The sequence below is a fragment of the Apostichopus japonicus genome, chromosome 12, assembly GCF_037975245.1.
Source record: "Apostichopus japonicus isolate 1M-3 chromosome 12, ASM3797524v1, whole genome shotgun sequence".
Taxonomy (NCBI): Eukaryota; Metazoa; Echinodermata; class Holothuroidea; order Aspidochirotida; family Stichopodidae; genus Apostichopus; species Apostichopus japonicus.
The window spans coordinates 7,436,268-7,463,206 of NC_092572.1; the positions used below are offsets into that span (position 1 = coordinate 7,436,268).

General features: G+C 35.8%; 2 protein-coding genes and 1 pseudogene across 3 annotated transcripts; 2 read left to right on the forward strand and 1 right to left on the reverse strand.

Annotated features, from left to right (window-relative positions):
- Window positions 1–770: 770 nt before the first annotated feature.
- Window positions 771–17,523, reverse strand: LOC139977067 (uncharacterized). Its single transcript, XM_071986073.1, has 15 exons — window positions 17,375–17,523; window positions 13,501–13,650; window positions 12,599–12,651; window positions 12,275–12,361; window positions 11,935–12,012; window positions 11,353–11,433; window positions 10,963–11,034; window positions 9,762–9,859; window positions 9,280–9,347; window positions 8,134–8,442; window positions 7,153–7,815; window positions 6,585–6,911; window positions 5,775–5,909; window positions 5,373–5,428; window positions 771–3,963 (listed from the first exon to the last, which is right to left on the reverse strand). Exons 2-14 carry the CDS (start codon window positions 13,538–13,540, stop codon window positions 5,415–5,417), a joined length of 2,025 nt encoding a protein of 674 aa, XP_071842174.1. The 5' UTR covers window positions 13,541–13,650; window positions 17,375–17,523; the 3' UTR covers window positions 771–3,963; window positions 5,373–5,414.
- Window positions 14,821–26,926, forward strand: LOC139977068 (uncharacterized). Of its 2 annotated transcripts, XM_071986074.1 has the most exons (8): window positions 14,821–14,910; window positions 16,946–17,089; window positions 22,104–22,244; window positions 22,556–22,652; window positions 23,014–23,316; window positions 23,925–24,248; window positions 24,765–24,869; window positions 25,949–26,926. In XM_071986074.1, exons 4-8 carry the CDS (start codon window positions 22,589–22,591, stop codon window positions 26,017–26,019), a joined length of 867 nt encoding a protein of 288 aa, XP_071842175.1. In that variant the 5' UTR covers window positions 14,821–14,910; window positions 16,946–17,089; window positions 22,104–22,244; window positions 22,556–22,588; the 3' UTR covers window positions 26,020–26,926. The 2 variants fall into 2 exon arrangements, with proteins under 2 accessions (XP_071842175.1, XP_071842176.1); XM_071986075.1 differs by lacking the exons at window positions 14,821–14,910; window positions 16,946–17,089; window positions 22,104–22,244 and adding an exon at window positions 22,346–22,364.
- On the forward strand, window positions 22,683–22,895 carry LOC139978089 (U2 spliceosomal RNA; annotated as a pseudogene).
- Window positions 26,927–26,939: the final 13 nt, after the last annotated feature.

Genomic DNA, 26,939 nt, shown 5'->3' on the forward strand with positions numbered 1-26,939 from the left:
TTGAATGGTGGTGAAGCAAAGTTGTTCAGGAAAAAAGTATTTTTGTCGTCACGTGAGCGCCCAGAAACAGGACTTCTGTAAGGTTCTCAGTTATAATGAAATGTAGGCCACAGTTCATATACAATGATCATGAAATTTGTATTCCATTTTTTTTTTCAGTATTCATGACCGGTATGCGTTAAGGTGTGTAGCAAAATGTTTTCTATCTAAATTTTACCGTCATGTTTGGGAAATATTTCCACCGATGGAAAAATTGATCAAGTGAAATATTTACTTGTTACTCATGCTTCCTATCTACTACGATTTCATTCTCTGTTAAAACCTTTGAACTTTTCTACAGTTTGTTTGTGGAACGACATTTGATTATGACTATTTCCGATTCCGATTTGTTGTTTATATCTTTCTAACAAAAAATATGTAAACTGCTCAGAAATATTGCCAATCAAAACAAATTTCTGAAATAGATACCTAGCTGAGCTTCTGCAGTATTGCTGATCTTGTTTTGTTTATTGTGCGTTGATTAATTCTGCACTCGTTTATGTTCCCTTCACTAGCATTCTAAGCAATTTTTTATGATTTGATATTTCCAATATTTCGAGGATTTCTGAATATTTCCTTTTCAATTATTTTACTGGCATCTATCGTCTTTGATGAACATTACATTTTGTTATGTTTTCGTTATCCTGGCATGGATTCCGTAAAAGTAACGATAGTGGCAATTTTGAGACTGTTCGTAAAAGAATATGGAATTTCTTTGTAATAGAAGACAACGATCAAACGAACTTTGTTTCTGTTGATTTATTAAAAGGGACTGTACGCACAGTGTAGCTCTTTACAATGGACATGAATAGTTGATTATGTAAAAAAACAAAAACAAAAAACAAACAAACAATGGCGCTGTTGATATTTCCCGTTCAAGAATAATTGACACCTTAGAGCTGAACGGCCTGGATAGATTGAAACATTAGACTAAGCGACAGTCGTCGTGAAAGATGCGTATGGTTATACGTAAATTATAATCAGTCAACAAACAACACGTAAATATGGTATGACAATACAACCATTTCATTTTAATCACATATTGGCACTTCACGACTTCTTTTAGTAATGATCCTACACAACTGATTTGTCAGAATTGTACCTTAAATAATTCAGTGATATTCCCAGAGATTCCATGCTTATTAAACTCTTAGCATGAATGGAACCATTGTCTTTAGTTCCCGTGATTAATAAAGAGTTGATGATCCATCCGGTAAAATAATAGAAAAAGCCTCTTTGGTCCATATACAACCGTGGCGTGCAAAACTTTAGGAATGCAACAGATGATCTTTCACGAGGACTAAGCAACAGCCCAATGTGCAAACGACAGCCTTCTCCGAACCAATGCTCGGAATACACCAAAGCGAACTTTGAATTTATGTTTAAAAAAATTAATAGTAAAGGGAAATTAACAACATAATCGATCTCCAAAGGTTAGATCCGAACATTGTGGAAACATTTGTCGACCAACCTTTGGTCGAGTTCCATAATTTGTAGGTCGACGGCACATGCTGATTAACATTATTATTTACCTCCGCACGGGAATTTAAAACGATATATTAAAGTACGCTGCGATAGAAATGTCTTTCTTGCAAAGGATGACCATGGATTCAAACATTATAGGAAATATAAAGAAAAAGTCCTCTAGAATAATACTTGTATATTGTCGATTTTAAAGGTTTTGTAAAAATCTAATATTTATATATGTAATATACAAAAAATAACAAGTATTAAAAAGTGAATTTGATATTCAATGAACACTTTACATGATCTTTAACATCGGTTTAAAAGTTAGCGCAGTACTTAATTACAAAATAACCAGATTCACTTTGCGTCGTTGTTTGAATGTTTCCTTGAAGCGGAGATAATGCAGTTCATAGTTATTCTTATCTAAAACGTATTATTCTATTTCTAAAGAAAATAGAACTTGTGAAAGAAAACAGAAGCATCAAGTACTTTGCTTTCTTGTTTACAGTTTCAAATTAAGTACTTTGCATGGAGTAAAATGAAATTAATAGGAGCATAATATCCCCAAGATAACCAAACTTAACATGTTCTAAATTAACATCGAAATGATATTTAGTAACCAGACTTAAAATCTCTTTTCAGAACTAACTTACTGGTGGGCAAAACCAGAAAATATGTTTTAAAGTTACTTCAACCGAGTTACAAAAAGTGCAAAGAGGTGAATTGTTGATATCAATTCTATAAAGAAAGGATTTGTACCCAATATTCTGTGTAAGAACCTGAATTGAAGATACTGTATCTTAAAGTCTCTAACAGAAACAAAGGGTAATGTTAACATATTGTCCCAATTATAATTGCTGTTCATGTTATCTTCGTCCCAACTGGAAATGGCGTTAGGCTGAAGAACATTTCTCTGGGTAAAATAATTATAAGTAACCTTAGTAAAGCAAACATTTTAATACATTTTTCGAACCTTTGGACATTTAGATTAGGACCATCAAAACGCCGAAAGTTTAATTTCCAGTCCCTTCGGATGGCTGTTGTTATACCATAACAAAAAAATAAATGGAAATGTATCTGTTATATGACATTTTTTGGCAAAAGCGATATCGCTCAAATACTATCATAATCGTCGATGGTATCGCTAAATAAAAAAAGCATTCTTCCGTCTATAGACATCTGTGTAAATAAGATTATTGTCAATCTAGTTATGACACTAATGTAGAACATATTGAATAGAGCATATTATGTCGTCTTGGCGACGATAATGAAAATCAGACTAGGCACTCCACAAATCGTAAGAAAATGGTTCTGGCATCTTAATATCGGTCTTTGAGAAGTTATACAATCAAATAGGAGTCTCCAACCATATTTATTTCATGAATGATTACACAATAGTTCCCAAGGACCAAGGCTTTCGTCTAGATACAACTTTACCTATACTTTTCAAAGAGATGGCAAAAACTTCACGTTAATCATGTTAAGACGCCCATGCGATCGTTTGGTATTTAATACTGAACGTTTGATTTTGTTGGGCTTGTTGGACCAGATGAACATGTTATCTAGCTCCTTTAAAAAATGGGAGGGCTGGTTATACTGTGATTAAATAAACTAGTTGTGAAATAGCGAACATTTTGATAATACAAATTTTCCGATCGATGTAGTCTCTCTCTATGACCACATATGTAGCAAAGTTTTAATACAAGAAAGTTTTGCAGTGTAAGTTAATCTAAAAAAAGTCTTCCTCGTGATGTGTGATAGTTATACCTATATTTGCTATAACTTCATTCATCATAAATTATGAATCTTTGAAATTAAGAGGAGGACTCGATTAAAATAGGCCTTATGAGAAGAAATATGACTTATCCAAATTTAGGTTTTCACCTGCTGCTTGGGACAATCTGCTAAGAACAGAAATTACCTCCTCAATAGAGCTCATATAGCCATTTGTAATGATGCCCGTGTCGTCGACATAATAAGTTCCTTTAAAGTATAGTTTGAAAAGGTTATGCCTTCTGTATTGTCATTTGAATTCATTAGGACATCGCGAATCTTAGTGCACGAAATAAAAAGGTACGGCCTTAAGGGTAGCATTGCCTTACACCTCTAGAGACCCTAAAGTAATTCGTAAAACAATAGGTGAAAAAAAAAACCGTATATACATATTGTATGCGTTACTAATTCCGTTAGCCACTCGTATTTATAAAACGTCACACTTTCTTCCCGCTACATTTTGAAAGTTCCAATATAGTTTCAAAACAATACAAAACACTACTTCATATCTAAGCAAATCTAAGCATCTAATTCGATTTAAAAATGGTAGTGGGGCCTCTTGCCGAATAATAATAATAATGATGATGATGATGATGATGATGATGATGATCATAATAACACTGTTTACACAGGGTTAGTGGTAGTGCCTCCGTCTTTCCCGGTATAATAGGTGCTTTCTGCTACCTGAAATGAACATTGTATTGGCCAGTAGAATGCAATTAAACCGAGGAAAATAATAAAAATGGATAGTCGTGCGATTTTATTCAGGATTTAAATTGAAGGAGAAGGAGAAGGAGAAGGAGAAGGAGAAGGAGAAGGAGAAGGAGAAGGAGAAGGAGAAGGAGAAGGAGAAGGAGAAGGAGAAGGAGAAGGAGAAGGAGAAGGGGAGGGGAGGGGAAGGGGAGGGGGAAGGGGAAGGGGAAGGGGGAGGGGAAGGAGAAGGAGAAGGAGAAGGAGAAGGAGAAGGAGAAGGAGAAGGAGAGGGGAAGGGGAAGGGGAAGGGGAAGGAGAAGGGGAAGGGAAGGATGAGGGAAAGGGAAGGGAAGGGGAAGGGGAAGGGTAAGGGGAAGGTAAGGGGGAGGAGAAGGAGAAGGAGAAGGAGAAGGAGAAGGAGAAGGAGAAGGAGAAGGAGAAGGAGAAGGAGAAGGAGAAGGAGAAGGAGAAGGAGAAGGGGAAGGAGAAGGAGAAGGAGGAGAAGGAGGAGAAGGAGGAGAAGGAGGAGAAGGAGGAGAAGGAGGAAAAAGAGGAGAAGGAGGAGAAGGAGGAGAAGGAGGAGAAGGAGGAGAAGGAGGAGAAGGAGGAGAAGGAGGAGAAGGAGGAGAAGGAGGAGAAGGAGGAGAAGGAGGAGAAGGAGGAGAAGGAGGAGAAGGAGGAGAAGGAGGAGAAGGAGGAGAAGGAGGAGAAGGAGGAGAAGGAGGAGAAGGAGGAGGAGGAGAAGGAGGAGGAGGAGGAGAAGGAGGAGGAGAAGGAGGAGAAGGAGGAGAAGGAGGAGAAGAAGGAGAAGGAGGAGAAGGAGGAGAAGGAGGAGAAGGAGGAGGAGAAGGAGGAGAAGGAGGAGGAGAAGGAGGAGGAGAAGGAGGAGAAGGAGGAGAAGGAGGAGGAGAAGGAGAAGGAGAAGGAGAAGGAGGAGGAGAAGGAGGAGGAGAAGGAGGAGGAGAAGGAGGAGGAGAAGGAGGAGGAGAAGGAGGAGAAGGAGGAGAAGGAGGAGAAGGAGGAGAAGGAGGAGGAGAAGGAGGAGAAGGAGGAGAAGGAGGAGAAGGAGGAGAAGGAGGAGGAGAAGGAGGAGGAGAAGGAGGAGGAGAAGGAGAAGGAGGAGAAGGAGAAGGAGAAGGAGAAGGAGAAGGAGAAGGAAATGACATATATGCTTTAAATTTATCTAAAATTTAGAATAACAAATATTTTATTGGAAAATATATTTCTTAGTATGAATACTATGATCCGCAACTTAAATCAATCAATAATTGAAATGAATCGTTAATCAATTAAGTTTAATAAAGAAACACATGGAATAATACGAAGCCAAAGTCAATATTTTGAACTGTTACACAAACACGCAACGACAGACATAAGGAATTTGATCTAAAATCTCTTACCAATGACCGAACTTGTTCTTGAGGTTTCTTCATCTTATTCATCTAATGTCTGATACCTGTCACAAATTATGAGAGAAATTACAATCAAGAAGTTGAATGAAATCGCAAACAAATATTATATGTATTGTATATTAATTTGTAATCTGGATAAGTGTATATCTAGTATACTATAAAGGCATGTCAATTTCTGGAGCCACAAATTTGTCCTGTTGTATAGTTTACAGTTCAACATATGCGCATTGCGTTCAAATGTCGATAATCTTAAAAACCAAAAATATTTCCCGTTTTAATCCGAAAGCGCTTTTCATATTCCCTCCCTGTCAATTAAAGGGACATGGAAAATGGTATCTGTCCTAAGGGTACACTGTGCAGATTTTCACTAATTTTTTAATTATTGCTCACCAATTCCAAAGCAGACAAAAATCACTATGTTGGCAGGAATACCAGTCAAGAGAGATAAATTTCCTTTCCCTACATGCTCTTCCTCTGTCTCAGAACCAGGAACTGCGCTTGAAGCCAATTTACAAGCTCCTTTGTCTATAAAATCAGAGAAAGAGGATAAATGCCTTTTTATTTAACACTTCAAATCATTGACTAATCAAAGATCAAAGTGATTTCAGTATGTTGTTTGTTTCAAAGAGTTGACTCATTATACTGATGGTGGAGCGCCGGAAACTAACAATTGAGACATTATGATGAAACAATCAGTGTAAAGTATCTATAATCTCCACATGTATAGAGGCCTTGTGTTCTTTCCTGCTGATCAATATACTTTATATATTAATACATACATTTTATTTAAGCCAGATGCCAACTATTTAACAACCAATTATCAGTATATCATACATTTTATAGCTCAGCGTAACGGAACTAGCACTTCAGACCCAAGTTTTAGTAAACAGACAATCGTATTCATATCTCGATGAATGCCAAGGTATAGTCAGAGAAGTGACTTAGTGTAGAATTGAAAGAAAACACAACGTCTATACTTCGTTAGGATGACGGTACATAAATGTTCAAAGGACATTCGTATGGAAAGTTGAGCTCGTAAAAGAAAGCAGTACCACACGTGACTCCTTTCAACATTGTAATGCTCAAAAAAGGAACAGACGTATGCATACCGAATTTCCAATCATATGGACATCCAAAATGATCCTTAAAAATTAATGATTTTAAACAATTTCGATTAATGCTGCCGTATAGGATACGTACCGTTAACTATTGTGATGTTAACATCCGAATTAAACACATATGCGGCAAGACCAATGGCCCGGCACTGAACGACTATATCTTCTCCACAAGTTCCCTTACTCATGATAACTGTCCCATAAACTGCTACGGACGTCAGTCCGCTTACTTCATGACTCTTAGGGTTAGATTCAGTGACAATAACATTGCCTGTGAGAGCTTTGATGCTGAGTGTCACTGCAGGATAGACGTCCCTGACTTCACATGTTATGTTTCGGGTTTCGCTGGGAAGGTGGCATTTTCCGAAAACGTCACATCCTTTAACTAATATTTTACCTGGTGTTGGAGGAACTATAAGAAGAAAAAACACCAAAATGAATATATTTAAATGTTGTTATATTTCAACCTTTAAAAAAAATTCTTTTGGAATGCAATGTTCAAATTTTTTAAATATCTGAAAAAAAAGGTTTTATTTCTGAAATGTCCGTCATTGATACATCGAGGGAAAACATTGTTCACACAATACAAGTGCAGATGTTTCTGCAATATCAGGCAGTGTACCCGAATGTTAAAAAAATGGGTGAAAACTTACCAACCACTTCTAGGCGATGATGGAAAACCCTTGTGTAATTCCCATTACTTATGAAGCATGCATATAACCCATCATGATGCAATCGAATATCCTTGATTATGAGGCCGCCGTTGGTGAGGGTGAAATGTTGTTCGCTCTTCAAGTTGAACACAGTGTCACCGTACACTGAGTAGATTAAGTATTCATGGTTTCGGTTTGTCCTTTTCTTGGTCCACATAATTCTTGACGTGTTGGTATTTAGGGTATTGGGCTGACACTCGAGATGCACGTCACGCTTGCTTTGGGACACAGTGGAATCTATGGACGGTACAGAATGTTCGTCGCGAGAAAAATCCAGAACAATCTTGGACTGGAAATCTTGTATCACAGAGATTGGCTGGATGGACTTGCAGATTATTTCGACAAACATGCACTGAGCTGGTATTTCATCGATTGACAAGTATGATGTTGTTGTAAAAGTCCCTAGATCACTTGAAACTGTCTGGTTAGAAGTGGTTATCAGGGGAATGTTACGAAATCCATCTCGAATGTACCACGAGATCTCTGCCGCTGGTCTTGCATTCTTATGGACACAGGATATAAAGCTATTTGGTTCTGCCTTCATGATGCAGTCATGTCGACCATCGCATTCCGAGATCAGCGAAACTGGTTGTGGTTGGTCCACTGAAAATAACGAATTAAAACATATCTTGGGATAATTAATAGGAAAGTCGATGAAAGGTCACCCGTCTCCAAAAGAATATACATAAAATATTTGATATGTCACAGTATTGCTGGTATGCCCTTGCTTATATATTGCTTACATTTTAAGAGTGGAAAGTCAAAAAGCCAGCGACAAGTATTTCACCTATCGTTAGCCGGATTAATAAAGCAATGGTATATTTACCCAATTCCTTATAAAGTTTTATTATATGTCATTATAATTATTAAACATTAGTAACACACGAGGGGGTAAGAACTCAAATATAGAGGTATTCTTACCATAGACTCGAACGTTTATGTTATGTGTTTCTCTTTTGAAGCTGATGCTGACCATTTCAACAGTAAACGTTTGCTCATGTTGAATAGTCACGTTGTTAATAATCAGCGAGCCGTTCGTTTCTATGTCATATTGACCCGTGCTATATCCTATCCCGTCCTTTTTTCCGTTCACTTTTTGGATAAATGCAACAGGGTCTTCTTGGTCAGATGTGTTGTACCAGTAAACTTCCGATAGATCTGTCAAACTTTCACACTTCACAGTTTCTCTCTCTCCAAGCCGAAGGTTTTGTACAGTTGGACGTTGTACATCTGAAAGGAGGAAACATGATCAGTACATTATCAGCAAGCGTGAAAGTTGTAAACGATGGCAATAGGGATGTGGTTCAGTGGCGTAGGAAAGTACATTTGAGTGGGGGGGGGGGGCTGAAGACTGATGGCCAGCCAGGGGGACGGGTCTAAGGGGAGGGGGTGTCCCCCTCCCCTTTGGATTTATTTTGCATTTCCAGGTGGCCTCAGATGCAATTTGGTGCAATATAGCACACTTCGACCCACCCACTCCATTTTGCATATAATTTTGCATTTTCACCTGGCCTTAGATGCAATTTGGTGTTCCAAATGAGATTTTTTTCTCATTTGGAAATGAAAAAGGGGTTTTCTGACTTGTGGGGGGGGGGGCGGAATGATACTTCTGCCCCTCCATATTTTTTACTGGGGGGGCGGTTCCTACGCCCTTGATGTTGTTGCTTGCAAATATTTCAATAGAGGATCTACAAAGTCACTGTTGAAAAGTCAATGGAATCATGTATCTGACCGTCAACGATATATAGGATAAACAACAATGATAAAGATATGAAAGTACTACACTCTATGAAGACAGTCAATTAATATATAGAAAAAAGTATATATCTTTGAATAATATATAAAGTATATATTATTTATTTTATATATATATATATATATATATATATATATATATATATATATATATATATATATATATATATATATTTAAATATATTTATATATATATATATATGTATATATATATATATATATATATATATATATATATATATATATATATATATATATATATATATATATATATATATTTATATACATGTACGTGGAGAAAAAAAATCTCACCAGTTGTATCTGCAAAAGAGGTGCACACCAACAGAAATAGGCATGGCATGAAATGTTTACTACGAAACCTTTGAAAGAAAAAACGGGAAGCTAAAATGACGAATTCTATATAAAAAAAAAACATTTGTGTTTGAGTTAAGAACCAATTGATAGTGATAAGTTGAACATCTGTGTATCAGAAACGCAAAAACTAAAAACCTTTGAGTTCAGGAGCATGATACGTTCTCAATTCGTTTTGCCACTACTGACGAACATAACAGGAATTTAATATATTTCCTATTACAAATTTTTATTAGATGTACGTCGCAATTTAAAACTGTAACTAATAATTACGTGAACGATAATCGAATATGAGCAAAGTTAACACTTCATTTCAAAAAAACTATTTGCAAAGTTTAAAAACTTGAAGACGTTTTTTGTTTATGCCAATGAGGAAACTTTCATACAAGTTTACAAAAAGTATAGACTGAGAAATGTCTTACTTCAGGCCAATTTTGTGTACTTGTCCAAGGAATTCTCCAAAGATGTTGACTCGAGGGGAACCTTTCGATGGTGAAGGTGTTTTGTATTTGAATCCATTCTAGATTGTAATGAGAAACTAACTTATATGTCTTTTATCGTTTTGAATCCAATGTAAACATACATAATTCATCTTATGAAGGCAACAATCGTGCAGAATAAATTACTCATGACATTCTACGTGGATTCTTGTTGATTCAAAACTGACATAACTATGAATAAGATCTTTTCCCTGCTATTCATGTATGTAACTATTGGTGCGATTTTTAAACAACGTGTATTAAAACAAGAAGCAACAAGTGGTTTGTTCCGATGGGCTGCAATGAACTGTGGTGCCTTAACCAGGTGATGGTTCTTAATTGTGCGGCCTTTCCCCATAGGTAAGCTCTGCCAAAACCACTATATATAGTGGTATATATATATATATATATATATATATATATATATATATATCGATATAATACTCAATATCAATAAAAGGTAGATATTTCATAGATCGATTCACTGCTTAATTCATTTGAAGATATCAAATATTATTAGTCATTTAAAGTTGTAAACGATGTAAAGTAAGTCCGATATTTTGCTTTGCTCCCTACTGCAGCAACGCTTAAGCAACATTGTGGATTAAGTATAATGAACTTGTTGAACCAACTCGACACACAGTGCCCCATTATAGCACAATTGATTAGTTTTAGTACTAAACTGGCTAAAAATGAAGATGTGTCGTAATATGAAAAGTGCCTGGGCGATGTAAGAAGAAGAATGGAAAGCAATTCTTGAATTATTTGCTCATGAACTTCACTTCACCATACTTGGTAAAAAGCAGCCGTCATATTAAAGTTGGATTCCATTGCAATTTCACTTTGAGTAAACAGTGATAGCTAAGCTAAGATTAGGGAAAACACTAGAAAGAGAACAGGTCTTAACGAGAAGGATTTTAAGCTATAAAGACGGATAGCTTTATTCAGTATTCATAAGACATCATTGCATCTATTGACATGCATTTGCCGTGCTCACCACATTTTTTTACAGAAAACTATTCGCCTATTTGCAAATTCTAAATGAACTATTTTACATATAATGAAAGTTTTAGATAATGAACTTCCGATTTGTTTGTAGCGCATTCACAAGTGGAATATAAAGGTTGATTTCGCATAGACTCACCGGATTGAAATTGCATTCCTCTGTGTCAACATCAATACTGTCGCTGGTAGCAGTTTGGATGTTTTCTTTGAGCTGTTCAATAGATGAATACTATGAATAGCTACTTTTAGATGTAAACCTAAACGAGATTGTGATATTTATAACCAAGATATGCATCTCTATAATTACAAAACTAAGTCTACTAAAATATGAACAGTGACGTTGTCAATGAACATCAAATAAGTTAACTTTCAACAACATTACAATACAATAGAAGCCGAGCAGAGAGCTAACATAACAATCTGTGGTACCACTTACTTAAAATGAACGAAAAAGAAGGAAGAAAGAATTAATGAAAAAAAAAGAAAAAAGAATGAGGATGAGGATGAGAAAATGATAAACAAAGATCACCTGCTCTTCCTTTATAATTTTGGAGGGATATTTTGAAGTACTGACTTTACACCTTCCGAATGTCTTTTCCAAAGGATCAGTCTGTGAATGCAAAGCAAAATGCAAAGATATACGGCAAAAAGTGAAATTTAAGCATTGTTGAACCATCACATTTATGCATGAAAAAGTCATTTTTATTGACCAAGTACCTTTCAATTATTCAAAATGTCAAGAATTTTATAGTAGACTAATTTAGAGCCTATCGCTAATAACGTCTCTGGGTGACAAAAAGAAAACAATACTTTTAATTTCAACATAATCAATATTTAATTCTTTCTCTTTTTCGCTACCATTTTAATGTACATCTGACCACAATCTGACAGTATGACGCCAATTACATAAATAATATATCTGAATGTAATCTTCCAGAATACCTATAGTGTCTAAATATTATACAGTATGTTTGGCTTGCCCTTCAAAGGCTGCAGTTTTTTCAAGCAGTAACCTAATTGCTAATATATGTAGATAACATGATGGAAGCTATGCAAACTAATCCTTTGTTCAATTCATAGTCAAACTGCATGAAACTTTTCTTTCACTCACCATCACTAAGCATGACCTTGTTGTTTCGTTACTGTGGTCGAGATCATTGTCAGTGACGTCGGAGATTGTCTCGGTGTTCTGTTAAAGAAGAAAACGTTTGAACTTCATCAATTTAAACAAACAAACAATACTTCGCCCTCAGTTTTATCAAGTAAAGGTTTAATGTTAAATTACAACATAATATAGTATACGCCATATGTCATGATGTTGGACCATAATGATATTGTTAGTCTAAAAGACATGAACAATTAAGTTGTGCTGCAAAAACATCGGTTAAGTATATGACTTGGGTTAAATAGAGTAAGTAAAAAAACAGACAATTGGAAACATTTCTACTCACCGCTTGAATCTTTTCCAAAATTGAGGCGGAGGGCTTTTGTAATCCTCCGTAAATACGATCTTCTTTCTTGACAATATCGACTGCAAGCTATAAGTGGATCAAATATTAAAACAAAAATGCTCAAGAAGAACATATTAGCTTATTCTTATAAGTTTAAAGACCGAGGAGCATTTCTCCTGTCTACTTCAATGAAGAGTAAAACGTAAGGTAATGCAATGTATTTGATGTAATGTGAAATAATCAATTAACAACCTCTATGATTGTCTATGTCGTGTGTATGTACAGACTTTGGAAGCAATATTCAATGACATTACAAGTACTTACTGACTTCAGTTTCTCCTCCAGAATTCTGCTTGACTGCGTCGCATCTTGTTTATCTAAATAATTTAAAGATGGTCGTAAATAAGAGTAACAACGAAACGAAGAGTAAAAAGAGTTTTTTACAATTGTTTATTTGGTCGTTCTAAAATCTTAGAAGCTGAGATCTCAGCTACTTAAGTGGTTCTTGCATACTATAAAGGCGGAAATGTGATTTAGATAGTAATATCATGTTATCACTTCTTGTTATATTTTAACTTGAACATGTAGTATTGCATTCGTTTTCCATCTGTGCCAAGTTTGAATTTTTCAAATCTTTCTAAACGCAAGTTAAGTTGTTAACAGTATCCAACGTTAAACATAATTAGGACTCAGGATTCAGGCTATTGGTATGCGACGTATTACTCAAAAATACATCAATGGTTTTTGTTGTTGATAGTCTTTCCTTAAACTGGTTAGTTCTACATTGTAAAATCCATAAGGTTAATAAACACAATGTTTGGCAGAATAATAAACGCTATGGTACAAAGTAGGTAATGTTGTTGCTTTTTTGTTTCTGATCTTATATCCGCCCTTTTTAAGTATGTTCAACACTGAGAATGGGCCTTCCCTACGTGCAGTTAAAGCCTTGCGACACAGCTATCCGTTTCATTTCAATTATTTTGTTATGGGGACACTATAGTCGCTCTACATAACAGACCAACTTAGGAAGGAATACTGGCCGTGCAAAACTAGTGTTTCTTTGACGATCTTCCAAGATAAATATTTTTCAATGCTGTAGACCACTTCACATGCTTTAGTTGTGAAACGAAGGGTGAAAGAGGAGTACTTGACGCTCCCTCAAATTGTTAACCGTCAGCTCGACAATTACAATGATATTGAAGAATTATTTTGAAGATATACTATACCTTTCGGGGCAGATACTCCGCCTATGTCTATGAGTATCATTCTTAATCTGTTCCGGCCGGTGGCCAACCGTCGGTTGAGCTTGATGGCCTACGTTTCACAAGCACAAGGAGTTGTTGCACCCAGCAGCCTATGTGATGGTTTTACTTTAACTTCAAGAGAGAAAAATATGTCGTCTTGGGTTAAAGGTTTAATAAAATATTTAGATAGTTGATCCTGATTGACTTATTATATTGTATTTTTGTAGGATAACTCATTTCTTGTTTTTTCTATCTTAAATAGTCTTTACAGACAGAAGAGAAAGAACACCAGATTGGTAAGTTTCTCATAGTGTCCCAAATATTTTGCAGTAGTAACAAAAATGTTTGCTTTTATGGTCATTGAAAAAGCAATGGGGTATGGTTCCTCGAGAATTAAGCAGCTTGTTTATATTTGCTCACAACTTTCACAAAATGTAACGAGCTTTTCTAAACTTCAAGTTGATTAATTTTGTTTCATTGATCGATTATTATTACTTTAATTAGATTAGGCCATTATTTAACTAGACAAACCGAGAGCCTCGTCGTTGAACTTAAGTTCGTCTCTATAATGGAAGTAGCCTATATGCCCACCCATTATACTTCGATAATTGTCTACATAATTTCTAATGTTTTTATTTCTGCATATCATTATATAATGCAACCATAAAACCCGGTTACATGTGTATCATGTCATGATTAATACTTCTATACTTTGAGCATTTTTCTTCTACAAACAACCGAGCTGCACTATAGCTGGAACTCATTTCGCCTATTCAGAAAGAACGGGTTATAAATATGTAGCACCCCTAATATTTCAAACAGAAGTGTCTATAGTTTTGTCCCCCCTGGATAATATACCTTTCCCCTTGACTTTTATTTTTCCATTTTCCTCTTATCTCTTTGTGGTATATTCTTAGTAACGCTCACGGAGTCAGTGACCTGTGTGCATTACCCCTCAGTGGACTAATTCCTGCTAAAAGGACCATTAAATAAGCTTTGTGTGGCTTGGGTTACTCTTGGGTTACTCTTAGGTTACGCTAAGTAAGTGATTATTAATCTGTTATTCCCAATACTAATTAACAGACCAGGCTTTGTTTTATTTTCCCTAAAGTGTAGTGAGTGATGTCATACTCTCTGTAATCTCTGGTGGAATAAGTTAAAGATGTGGGAAGACAGTTTGTCTACTTCCTGGAGGATTGGTAGCCAAGTTAAGTAAAGTCTTGTCTGGTAGGTTGGGGTAACAAACTTATCTTTGTTCTAAGAATAGCTTAAAACACTCAAGTTTGCAAGCAACTCTACCATTCACCAAGACACTACAAGCTGCCATGCACCCGCAGTGGACACAGACTGTACCAGTTTAATTAGAAATTAATCACATTAATTTCTACACAGGTAAGAGTTCATCTTTTGACTTTGCCCCAGACCCTTCAGGAACCTATTCATTTCCATTGTGCATACCTAGTGTATTTTACTTTTAAATGAATTAATGTTAGATCTGTACTGGCAAGGTGCACACATAATATATAGCAACCCTCATTAAGTATTTGTATTGTATTTACTAACTTACTATTTACTATTTTTGACCCTGTGATTGCCGAATGCTCACAGACTGTATTTATTATTTTGTTCCTGTGATGGCTGAACGCACACAGACTGTAATTATTAATTAAATGTTTTGGACCTGTAATGGCTATGATCTAACCTACATTGAGTTAAATGTGAGAGTACTGAAAGTACTTACGCTATTGGTCTAACGAAAACCCATATTTGGATTTTTATTTAGTTTAGTATGTACTCTTACGCTAAGTGTAGCACTTCCCGTTACTGTAATGCACTCACATTATTATCTAGTTGTACTAAGCTTCCTGTTCGAGCTATGTTTGGATCCCATGTTGCTACACTTTTACTAGTTGCCATGGTGATAGGATTAGCCGAACTTCTGCAAACCTTTATATTTGAAGAGTTGTAGCAATATATATGTTGGTAGCCATATTAACATTTTGACTATTTCGTGGATCGAGGCACTATTGTTGTTGTTTACTTAGAATATTTGAGTAGTAGCATGTATTTAGCCCTATGAGTCACCCTTCACTGGTACAGACTCCATCTGACCAGATGTATACAACAGATAAGCTAGGTGACATGGTGTCCGTTTTATAGCCTGGTCTTAGTCCCAAGGGACGCTTAGGTACCTGCAGCCTAGCGAAAGGTGTCAGTTACCATGGCAACCTGTGGTTTACGTCAGTAGAGGTGCACGGGTTGAATTACATAGTTAGTATGCTCCTGTGTTGCTATTATTACTAGCTGAGGGATTCCCCCCAGTAGTACATTATTTATACTTGTAGACTTCATGTTAGTCAGAGGGCATAATGGTTTTAGAGTAAATCACTCGCCTCTATTTGGATGTGTTCGTAGTGGTATATATATATGTATATGTATATATAATATATATATATATATATATATATATATATATATATATATATACACCTGCTGGAGTGGAAACAGACTGTGCCAGTTTTATTAGAAATTAATTACATTAATTTCTATACAGTATGTACAGATATTGATGTACTTTTCAACCTATCTAGGGACCGTGCCTATTGATGTCCCCCTAGACGATAGTGTTAGACGCCGGAGCCCCCCTCCCCTGGTCCGGGTAACTAAGGGACATATAATGTCTCCCCACTAGTAGACACCATTCTGAAGGACTGAAGGACCAATCATTGTACAAGATGTGATGGGTGTGACTCCCGACTTAGTATATTAGTAGGCCATTAGTGTTAGGCCAGAATGGTGAATAAATAATATTTACTATACGGATTACGATATAACATTGTGTTTGTACTCATTTTAATATACTGTGTCCTATATCTTCACAAAGGCAGGTGACTCATCGCAAAATTGAACCCCGCTTCCCTTGATCTTATGTATCTCGTGGTTGCGTTACAAACACATATTTTTGTCCTATAAGTGCTACAAATACATGCCATCAGTTATTTTCTGAAATGAAATATATGCTGTACCTTTAGGAGTTTCAAAGATTTTCATTGAAATTTTATATCTAAATGTTCAATTCATTGCATGTCACGTTCAAGGTCAGCCACCAAATGTAACAATTGTGTTTAGACACATGTCGATTATTATAAAACAAGTAGAGCATAATATTAGAGCTAAGAATGAAACCATTAAAGGTCCAAAATAAAATGATGTAAAGCGAGATACTAATGAAGCGCAAAATGAAATCGATTTTGATAGGAAAATTAAGCGGTTATAAACACGACAGACAAAGAGATAGGGTCTAACAGTAACATTGCTTTAAACGTTGTTGACGTTCAACATATATGTCTATATCTCAATAGTAAACAAAATGAAACTTGTTATGCAAACACAAATGCAATGATTTACTACACTTCTCTTTTGACAGAATATACAATAGCATGGATCATCAGCGGAATAATATTCAACTCACTTGCCAAGGATTAAACAGAAAATGGATGACAATCAGCCCTTCTTATACCCTGGAAGGCCAAACTGAGCTATGAAATACCACAACCTGGAGTATATTACGGTAGGCCTCTATGTGATTACTGTATAAGTAAGCCACATATATACTGTACTGATCATATAAGTAGGAAGTAAATGTTGATATAGCAAGAGCATAGGTAGCGTTACAATGCAGCCGGTTGCGTCAAATTCACTAAATATCAATGAATTAGTAACCAATGTTAGCCTAACCAACTTTGTTTAATATAAATAATGGAACACATATAGAAACATAACGAATTTGATAATATATTTCTCACTGCTTTCCACCACGCAGACTTGCTTTTCAAGTAGCGAAAGAGAAACTTACCAACTGCAAGAATATAGTAATTGTTCTCGTCTTTCGTTCCTTTTCAGTGATTTAACCTACAATAACATAAGCATTACATTGATGAATCCCTATATAAAGAACATCCCACATACCAACTCTCCTGTTGTTATAAATTCTATAGACAAAAACATGCGAAGGCTTAACACATGATATAAAAAAAATATCTGTTTGTGCTTGCAAAATCTGTCGCAATATTATAATCACAATATTGCGCAATCAAAATATCCCCGAACGAACACGGGAGTTCACCACACAAACCGCGTTACGTGTCCTAGGTAGCCTACGTACGTAAGGGACGCTAGAGCTGTTAAACATTTGGAACGCCAGAGCAGACACAACTCACAGCAACAGCAACTCCCTTGCACGTGAAGACAGCACAAGCATGTCAAGAATAGCCCTTCCTCTTATACGAGTTGCAGAAATGTAGCATGTACAGTATAGAATGTTATGAATGAGAATGCCACAATGTTGGTAGAGTTAAATTCCTTTCAAATTCTTAAAGAACAGACATGCAAAATAAATCATGTTTACTTGTTTAAATACACGTGCAGCAATCATGATTAGGGAACTGTAACTCTTGATAATGGTTTTGCCTGGATATTGTTCTAGTACAGAATTTTTATTTCAATAGTAATGAATTCGCCTATAATAGCATTCTGCACAAGGATTTCTCTGCTCCGTGCGGACTTAACTTTATCCTTAACTTATCTTTAGGGGGTCATGACGTACTGTTTTACCTAACACTTATCATTGTCTTGAACATTGCTGCCTTTCATATCCTCTCCTCTAACTATATTTAAACGATTCCTGGTTGCCAACCCTTTCCAGTAAACTTGCAGCAAGTGTTACAGGTTAAATAATCCCAAATGTAGTCAAAGTAGTTGATAATTTGACTAATTAGATTAGATAGATTGATTACATTTGATTAATAAGCTGAAAAGACACACTAGTTAAAACTATTATAGGTTAAGTTTAATTTCTAGTTATGTCACTTCCTTGTTCGTTCAGCAGTCTAAAGTTAGTTTGGCAGTTGCTACTAAAAAGGGACAAAGAGGGTATAGTACACGCCCATTAAAAGCCCCGCTGACTTACACTCTAAACTATTAAAATTACGTCGTCTCCAATGCTAGATAAACCCTACCAATCACAAGATAGCTGAAAACTTGGTCATACATGGCACTATCAATGTTTCTATTCATTAAAGTGCATTAGTTTGCTATGAGAGTCTGAAGTTTTCGTCACTTTTAAACAATCATCATTACTCAGTAGTAAGCAATGTTCGTACGGTGCTCATGGGAGGCCTAAAGTGGTCTAAAATTAACCCAATTAATGCATCACATGTACTTTTATTCATACCTTTGAACATGCAAGCCAAAATAATACTAGATCTTTCTTGGTAAGATATCAAAAAGGTTTTTCTCCTGCTGCATTTTGGCACGTTTGCTGTTTGATTCTTGATTGATATAGACTCTTATAGGAGTATGTCACCATAAAGGCTAATTTATGAAACATCCAAGAATTCAAAATGTATTATTATATCCCATTATATAACACATACATCATGATATTGATAACCATTTAGAGTCAGGTGGGGTGGCCGTAATTGTCAAACTTTGGGAGTGCTGAGGTTTCTATTACTCTCCATAACGTCAGCTAGTCGACGTCTTTACCAATGTCATGCTATGAATTAACGATGCCCTTAAGGCACTGGCCAGTTCTTACTGTTTTACACTCTTACCAGTTCAATTTTGTGCAGTAAAGTTGAATAAATGTAAAGTCGAAGGTGTGGGATGTTGTTACCCGCCGTTGGAAGTACATGTAAACCCAGTGAAGAGCAGCCTGAGCTACTGGCACACTTCAGCATGAATTATACAGACTTTTTATTATTAAATATTTAAAAATATTATTTCTATTTTAACTTTGCTGCCATAGGACTGAATAGATAAATAACGTGATACATGTCTTGAATGATCAGATACTTGTAGTATTCCAAGTTTACAAAACACAAAGGTAGGAATTTTACGTCAAGACTTAATAACCATTAACATAACATATCGCATGTTACATGTCTAAGGTTACTATACGAAGATATTCGCTGTTCTGAGGATTATTTTACACTTCAATTAACTTTTATACTTAGTCTCTCTGTTTCCTTAATAGCTATGCGTTTTACAATAGGTCACAGTCACCAACCAATATGATAAAGGAAACGATGTATTTACACAATCAATATTTACCGAGTGCCTGTCAGAACAACTACAATAGTTCACGAAAAGTTCATGATGTCTAAACGGAACTACGGATGCGTAGAATGGACATCATATGAAAGAATTAAACTTACATGTTATGAGTGTATATATTACGTTTTGCACGGTTCAGATCTCGCTACGAAAAGGTAAATACGTACTTATATTTAAATTGGAACTATGTCGACATTTTCGGTATAGTTCAGAGTTTACCTTTTTTACTGTTTGCGAAGAAGTTGTAACAAGCAGTGCCTCACCAAAAAAAAAGTTGTTTGATGACTCAGCCACAGAAGTAAAAAAAGTTATTAGCGTATTAGCTTGTTAGGGTATTAGCGTATTAGCGTATGCATGCCTCTAAATGCAAAATTTTAGTCTAAAATGTAACTTTTGTTTGCTGGAGAAGGACAACAACGGCCGTCGGTTTCAAAATGAACCCAAGATATTCCAGTTAAACCCTTAAAACTACTAATAAATAAGTAATACTTATAAATATCAAAGAAATACCAAATCTTCCAGGTGAATCAGTGTTTTCTTCTTTCTTATTCTGGGAGTCTTACTATATTATCATGGTTTAAGTATCATATACCCGACTGTTAATCTGTATAGTCTTTCAGATGATGCTGGCGATATGTAATAACACATTTTCCGAAGATTTTCCAAGTCGTGGAACTAAATACGCAATTTAAATATGATAGAATATGAACATAACATAATTTACTGAAATGTGCTACGATGCGCTAATAAATTTGCTAAAACATGCTTAATTTTTTCTCTATTCTTTGGCAAATACAAACACACGAAAAAACATAAGTATCCTGTCGACATAATGAATATATAACATACCTAGAGATCCACAATACAGAAAGTCAAACTATCCACGGAATAGACAATACGCAGTATATTTAAGTGTTAAATTATGTATCTACGTACATTTCCTTTTCTGATACCAAATATAAATCATCTGAAAATATGTCACATGGTAACCATGGTGTACACCTGTACTGGTTAGCTTTACGTTTATTAACGAGTGGGGTGTACATGAGGCAATCACGTGAGCGGGCAGTTGAGCAATCGTCAGCAGATTATAAGAAGCTCGCTACGTGTAGGGCGCCATCATACCACAAACAGCCAGGGATTTAAATCTTCTAGATGTATCATGACATTACAAGGTTTAATTTAACCACGTAATTTAAAGCAATTAGGACTAGCGACAAACACACGGTAACCACTGTTAGATTGTACGTGCATAAGGAAGACACAACCACTTTTTCCTTTCTCTTTAATTCAAAGGACACTAATCATATAGCCAGCATATCACAAGATTGTTCCCTTTTTCAACGAGTCATGTTTGATTTACAAATTTGACAGCATTTTACAAGATTCATTTGCTACATAGACATAGCGATACTATTGTTTATAATGTATGTGGAGTCGCTTTTACTCAAAGGAAGTACAGGTTAAGAGAAAATATATCACTTGAAATAAACATCAATCCCCACCCCCTCCCCCAGTTGAAATATTACGAATATGGTAATGAAGTCACGGATTCACTTTGCGATCATTTATCCTACCTGTTGCACGAAACCTATATAACTCTGTAAACATGCCTACTTGCCAAAACTATTGAAAATAAAACTTTCGAACATTGAAATTATTGTCACGTTATAGAATAATTTATTTACTATTCCATTTCCTTGATTCAAGGAAAAACGATAAAATTATGAACTGTTTAAGTTTGCATTAATATTATATCCATACCTCGGCAAGCATATACTTCGGTTGATATGGAATTCAATGCATAATATGACTGGTGTAAAACGCGGTTCTCTAAGCACAAATAATTATGCCCACAGTAAACCAAGCCTTGGTCAGAAATATACAATTGACGATATCGAAATTCGGTAGTTGTAAAAAAGGGTTCGTGTCCCGAAGTGCTTTGTTAGATATCCGTTAATGAAAAGTATGCCCATCATTTTCAGTAAATTTCGTTGCGCGTGTCTAAATATATCATTGTCTTTATTCATATTAAACAATGTAAACTTTATCAAATTGTAACATATTAAGCAAAGCCCCCCCCCCCCAAAAAAAAAAAAAAAACAGAATACAGTTCACTGCAAGAAATTAGAAGTACTAAACCTCGAATGTATGCTTTCCTGCCTGTATTCATTCTTATTTCCTTTACCAAGCGTTTACTTCACTTCTGTAATGTCGAACATAGAAACACGGTCGGACATTTCATTTATGTACTTTGCCAATTGTTACATTTGAAGAAGATCATCCTTAGCTCGAATTACCAGGATTGTTAACCTTTTCAAAATGTATTTGTTCTCATAGTCCTACATGCTTAAAACATTCGTTATTGTTTATGTTTCATAATACTCTATAACACCATTTCGGAGTATCTCTTGAGGTCACTTTTTATATCCATAGAATTTGTTGCATTTGTTTACATTTCAATCAAGGTGCAAAGTTTACTTCACACGGTAACATTCTTGAAGTCACAACGCAACTCGTTTCGACTACAGTAAAAACAAAACTAGGTACTGCAGTCTATTGTATACTCTGGGATCTATTTAACGACGTCACCGTGATCTATACACTGGGTGAGTTCAAATCAAAACGTATGGTTCTCAATTCCATGTATTAGCAAGATGTGAATCGATGTCTAACTTTGTATTTAGTTTTGAAGTGCTCAAGACAGTTTGTTTTAGCACAATAGAAAGGTAGAAATAACTGTTGTTAAACGTTACTTGGTTTAAATATGACAAAAGAATAACATCAGTTGTCTTAGCTTTATACTCACATTTGGAAACATGATTAAGCTTGTAAAGGATAAGTTAGCCATATTTATAAAATCTTAATAATGGTACAAATTTAAGTAAATTTGACGTTGTCATTTTGTCTTTAATTGAAGGTAAGGGTGGAAACTCTACTCACCACGGGACCAATGCCTGCGACAGTTATCATCTTGTTGTGTGTGAGCGTTACGTCACTACTAGCTCTTGATTCAGGTACTGTTATTGAGGCTATTTTTGGTCTAAAAGGCTTCTCGGCCTTTTGGCTAAGATCATGTGTAGTATCTGTTCCCTTCGGGAATGGTGATACACACCTGACGATGATCACACAGTCACAGTCCCGATGCAAGGGGACTGGGGCTGAGAGCGGATCAGTCGTTTGATAGTTTGGTTTTCGTGCCCAGGTTCTTTCCTGGGTGACTTTTTCTTAAAAAGTATTTTTGGTCTAAAAGATATTCGCTAATCTGGTACTTGTTTGTTCTTATTGTAGTTGTTGGATAGACGAAAGTGAAACCGTTAAATCTGTTTAGGAAAAGTAATACTTAATTTTTTGCTTCTTTAATTCTTGCATACACAGTCAGTGATAACCCTAGATGCATGCACACGCAATATGCAATCTTAGGTGAAGTCGGACAGTTATCCTGTCATCCATTCTTAAAGTATGAAACCGTACAGTGGTATTTCGAGAATGGAACCAAACCTGTCGCTTATCGAGTAAGAAATATCACACATCAATCTGGTAACACAGAATATTACGATGTACTTCTGGACGGATCGTTGGTAATACCTAATGTGACTAGGGCGAATGAAGGTCTCTACAAACTCAGAATCATCTCAGCCGAAACAATAAAGCTCTACAATATCACACTGGTTGTCGTCGGTAAGAACTTACCTAAAATATTCGAGATCTACTTCCTATGTAATACAAATTAGAACTAGCAATTTGTTATAAGGTCTATTTCGTGACAAGTATTTTATCAATGCAATATCGTGGTATCATTGCTAACTTTTGTTTAAGGTCAACCAGGAACAAAACCCCAAATAACACATGGAAAGAAAACATCGCTAGTTATATCAAACAATGCCACATAACACATATTATACTAGTACAAAATACAAAAACGTCCCGTAGGTTAGTAAGAACAATCCTGCCCAGGCCACTCACCCCGCCAAACTTCAAAATACCATCCTTTGTACAGTAATTTATACCATATAAAATGATTTCTTCGTGATTGTTGTCACTTACGCTTACTATGTGACTTATAATTCCACATAGTTTATAGCCAGCTAAATATAAACGAAAAAGTTTCCATAGTGGAATCAATACTATAACTTAGCCCCTTGTAACTACTTACTGTTAACGTTGGCAGTATTTTGTACCAGTCATTAAATATCCTCTCTTTTAATTTAAATCATGTTTACATGCAAAAAAATATACTGTCTGTTTTGTATATATGTCATTTGTTTTCAATTCGTTCTTTCCACTAGATCCTCCGGATTTTCCAATCATTCAGATTGATGGTTGCAAAGCATACGAAGATTGTGTTATTCAAACGAAAGAGACCAACATTGTGAAGTGTTCTGTACAAAATTTTCGCGTAAACGTTAACCTAACAGTAACTGACCCATCGCAGATACTGACCTATACTAAACAGAAAGTAAATGAGACTAACGGAATCTATTCCACTGCTCTAACATTTGAATTTGACCTCAGCGGAGATAAACGGTGCCAAACGGATGTTTATTTGTTCTGCAATACAAGTGGCGTTCTTCCTGAATTTGCCTCTGTAAGACAGATCGCAATTCGTTCTGGTATGGCTTTTAGTTTTATCATTTATGTTTGCCTCAAAAAAAGTACTTAGGGTAATAGCTAATTTCTTCTGGAAGCATTGCAAAATTGTGTCCATTTTGAAAAATTATGAATATCAAGCTAGGTATCATTCTCTATGTTGAATTCAAAATATGTTAAAAAAGAAAGCTTGTAATATTACACTGAACTGAAATATATTGCTGAATTTTGTTAAAAATTGAATTAATTTCTAAACTATTCTAACAACAAGAAAAGTTGAAAACATTCGTGTGTCTTTTGAGAATTATCCATTGAAAATCCTTTGAGAATTGGTATTGTTATTACCCATTGAATTAAACAACTCTGATGACTCAGGAAGTGATCTTTAGTGAGACAAACTCTCATTTTTTCATCTCAAAAACGAGAATAAAGGTAGCATTTGTTTCCCTATTATCAAACTTAACCCAATTTCTTGAAACTATCTGTTTTTGGGTGATTGATCCTACTTTACTCAAGATCTTTGATCTTTTTTTCCATAGATCCGGAAGAGTGCTCTAAAGAACCGGGGCCTATATTTGCTCTGTCTGTGATGTTCATATTTTTTCTACTTATTGGTTTAGTGATCGGAGGTCAGATTATGGTTGGTAAGTTAGCATTCACCGTCAACAGTATTTTATATTCTTACAGCCGTGTTATAAAATATTTATCAACTGACGAGCCTCGTTCATTTCAACACTTTATGTAGCCTAGTATGGTCATTATCTAATTGAGTTTGTGAAACAGCATTTCTATATTATCAGTTACTGTATAGTTGATTTCTCATTCTAGAAGTTGCAATAGTCTATATAGTCATTAAGTATTTCCCATAATGATAGTACAGTTATAAGCAAATGCTTCATTCATGTCCATTCTGTTAGCATATACACAACATAGTAACATATAGTCATTGTGTTCTCATGAGAATGTTAGAATTACAAAGAACAGAAGCATCATACCTATTCGATATTTAAGTATGTGTAGTATATAAAGTCAGTATATTCTTATAATATATATCATCGTGATCGTGATCGTGATCGTGATCGTGATCGTGATCGTGATCGTGATCGTGATCGTGATCGTGATCGTGATCGTCGTCGTCGTCGTCATCGTCGTCATCGTCGTCATCGTCGTCATCGTCGTCGTCGTCGTCATCGTCGTCGTCATCGTCATCGTCATCGTCATCGTCATCGTCATCGTCGTCGTCATCGTCGTCGTCATCGTCATCGTCATCGTCATCGTCATCGTCATCATCATCATCATCATCATCATCATCATCATCATCATCATCATCATCATCATCATCATCATCATCATCATCATCATCATCCTCATCATCATCATCATCATCATCATCATCATGTTGTTACTGTTGCTATTAGATAATGGTCGCTCATTTGGCAGATTCCGGGAGTTTTCCATTACTAAGGTTCGCGATATATCACCTCTGCCCATTTTCTCGTCGTGCATAGTTTCAAACCACGTCTTTCACAATATACTTCGAAGAATTGAAAAGAACAATTTGTGACGAATAGTGTCAAATTGATAGTCTAGGTGAGTTTTAACTGTTTAACAGCCAACACTTATGGACATCTTCTATAAGCCCGCTCATTCCACTAAAATGCACCTTAAGGCATAGGTGGTCCGTCGATTTGTGCTCATCAAATTCCTTGATTGTTCCCAACAGCCAGGCGAAAGGAGAAGAGGCGAAAAAGACGTAATGAAACGATGCAGTACAGCTTGATTCCCAACGAATGAATCTTACCCAGTGCGATTGTTAACACAAAATTTCAAAAGTTTTGGTGTTTTCACTTTTAAATTGTTATCAACGTTATAGCTTTGCAACCTGGTCCGTAGGTTTCTGAAACATTTGTATATATTCGAGTTGGTTAGCATTATGTTTGATCTCTACAGCAAGGCAAATACATCACCAAAACACAAATAGTATCGTTCGATACAGGTGGCAAACGCCTACAGTGCAATTACGACCTTCCTTACCGGTTTCGAACCTCCGGACATACAATCAGCGTCCATAGCCTAGTGGTTAGGGTGTCCGCATATAAAGCGGGAGGTCCGAGATCGAATCCCGGTGGAGGCTGGAAGTTTTTTCCCTGTTCTGGATTTTCCAACTCATTACGATTTCAATTATATACATATACATATACATATATATATATATATATATATATATATATATATTTATATATATATTTATATATATTATTAAATAGTTGGTTTATTATGGCCTCTTTGGTTTTATTACTCATCAAATTACAACCCTGATATTTTCTCAGTTGGAGTTGAGATACTGTTGTGAAGTCTGCAGGTAAGGAGAAGAAAGCTGCTTATGTCCTAGGGATAGCTTAATGGGATTACAAAGCTGGGATTAACTTAGACATGTAAAGACTACCTAATAGGATTTAAGGATACAGCTAGAGATGAGGAGAGGGGTTTAGGGCAATTGGACTGTGGCTTTCGTGAGGTGAGGAGCCAAGGTATGAAGGAGAGACCAGAAAAGGGAGTAGCCGAGGTTGTGTGAGAGGATAGCGGGGATAGTGTTGCAAGGTAGCAGAGGTTGTTAATGGAGAATTGATGTTAGATAATTGTGAAATGAAAGCAGTGGCGTTTTGTGGAGTCTGGGAAATTAAAGAAGAAAAGCAACGAATGACACTGTCTTG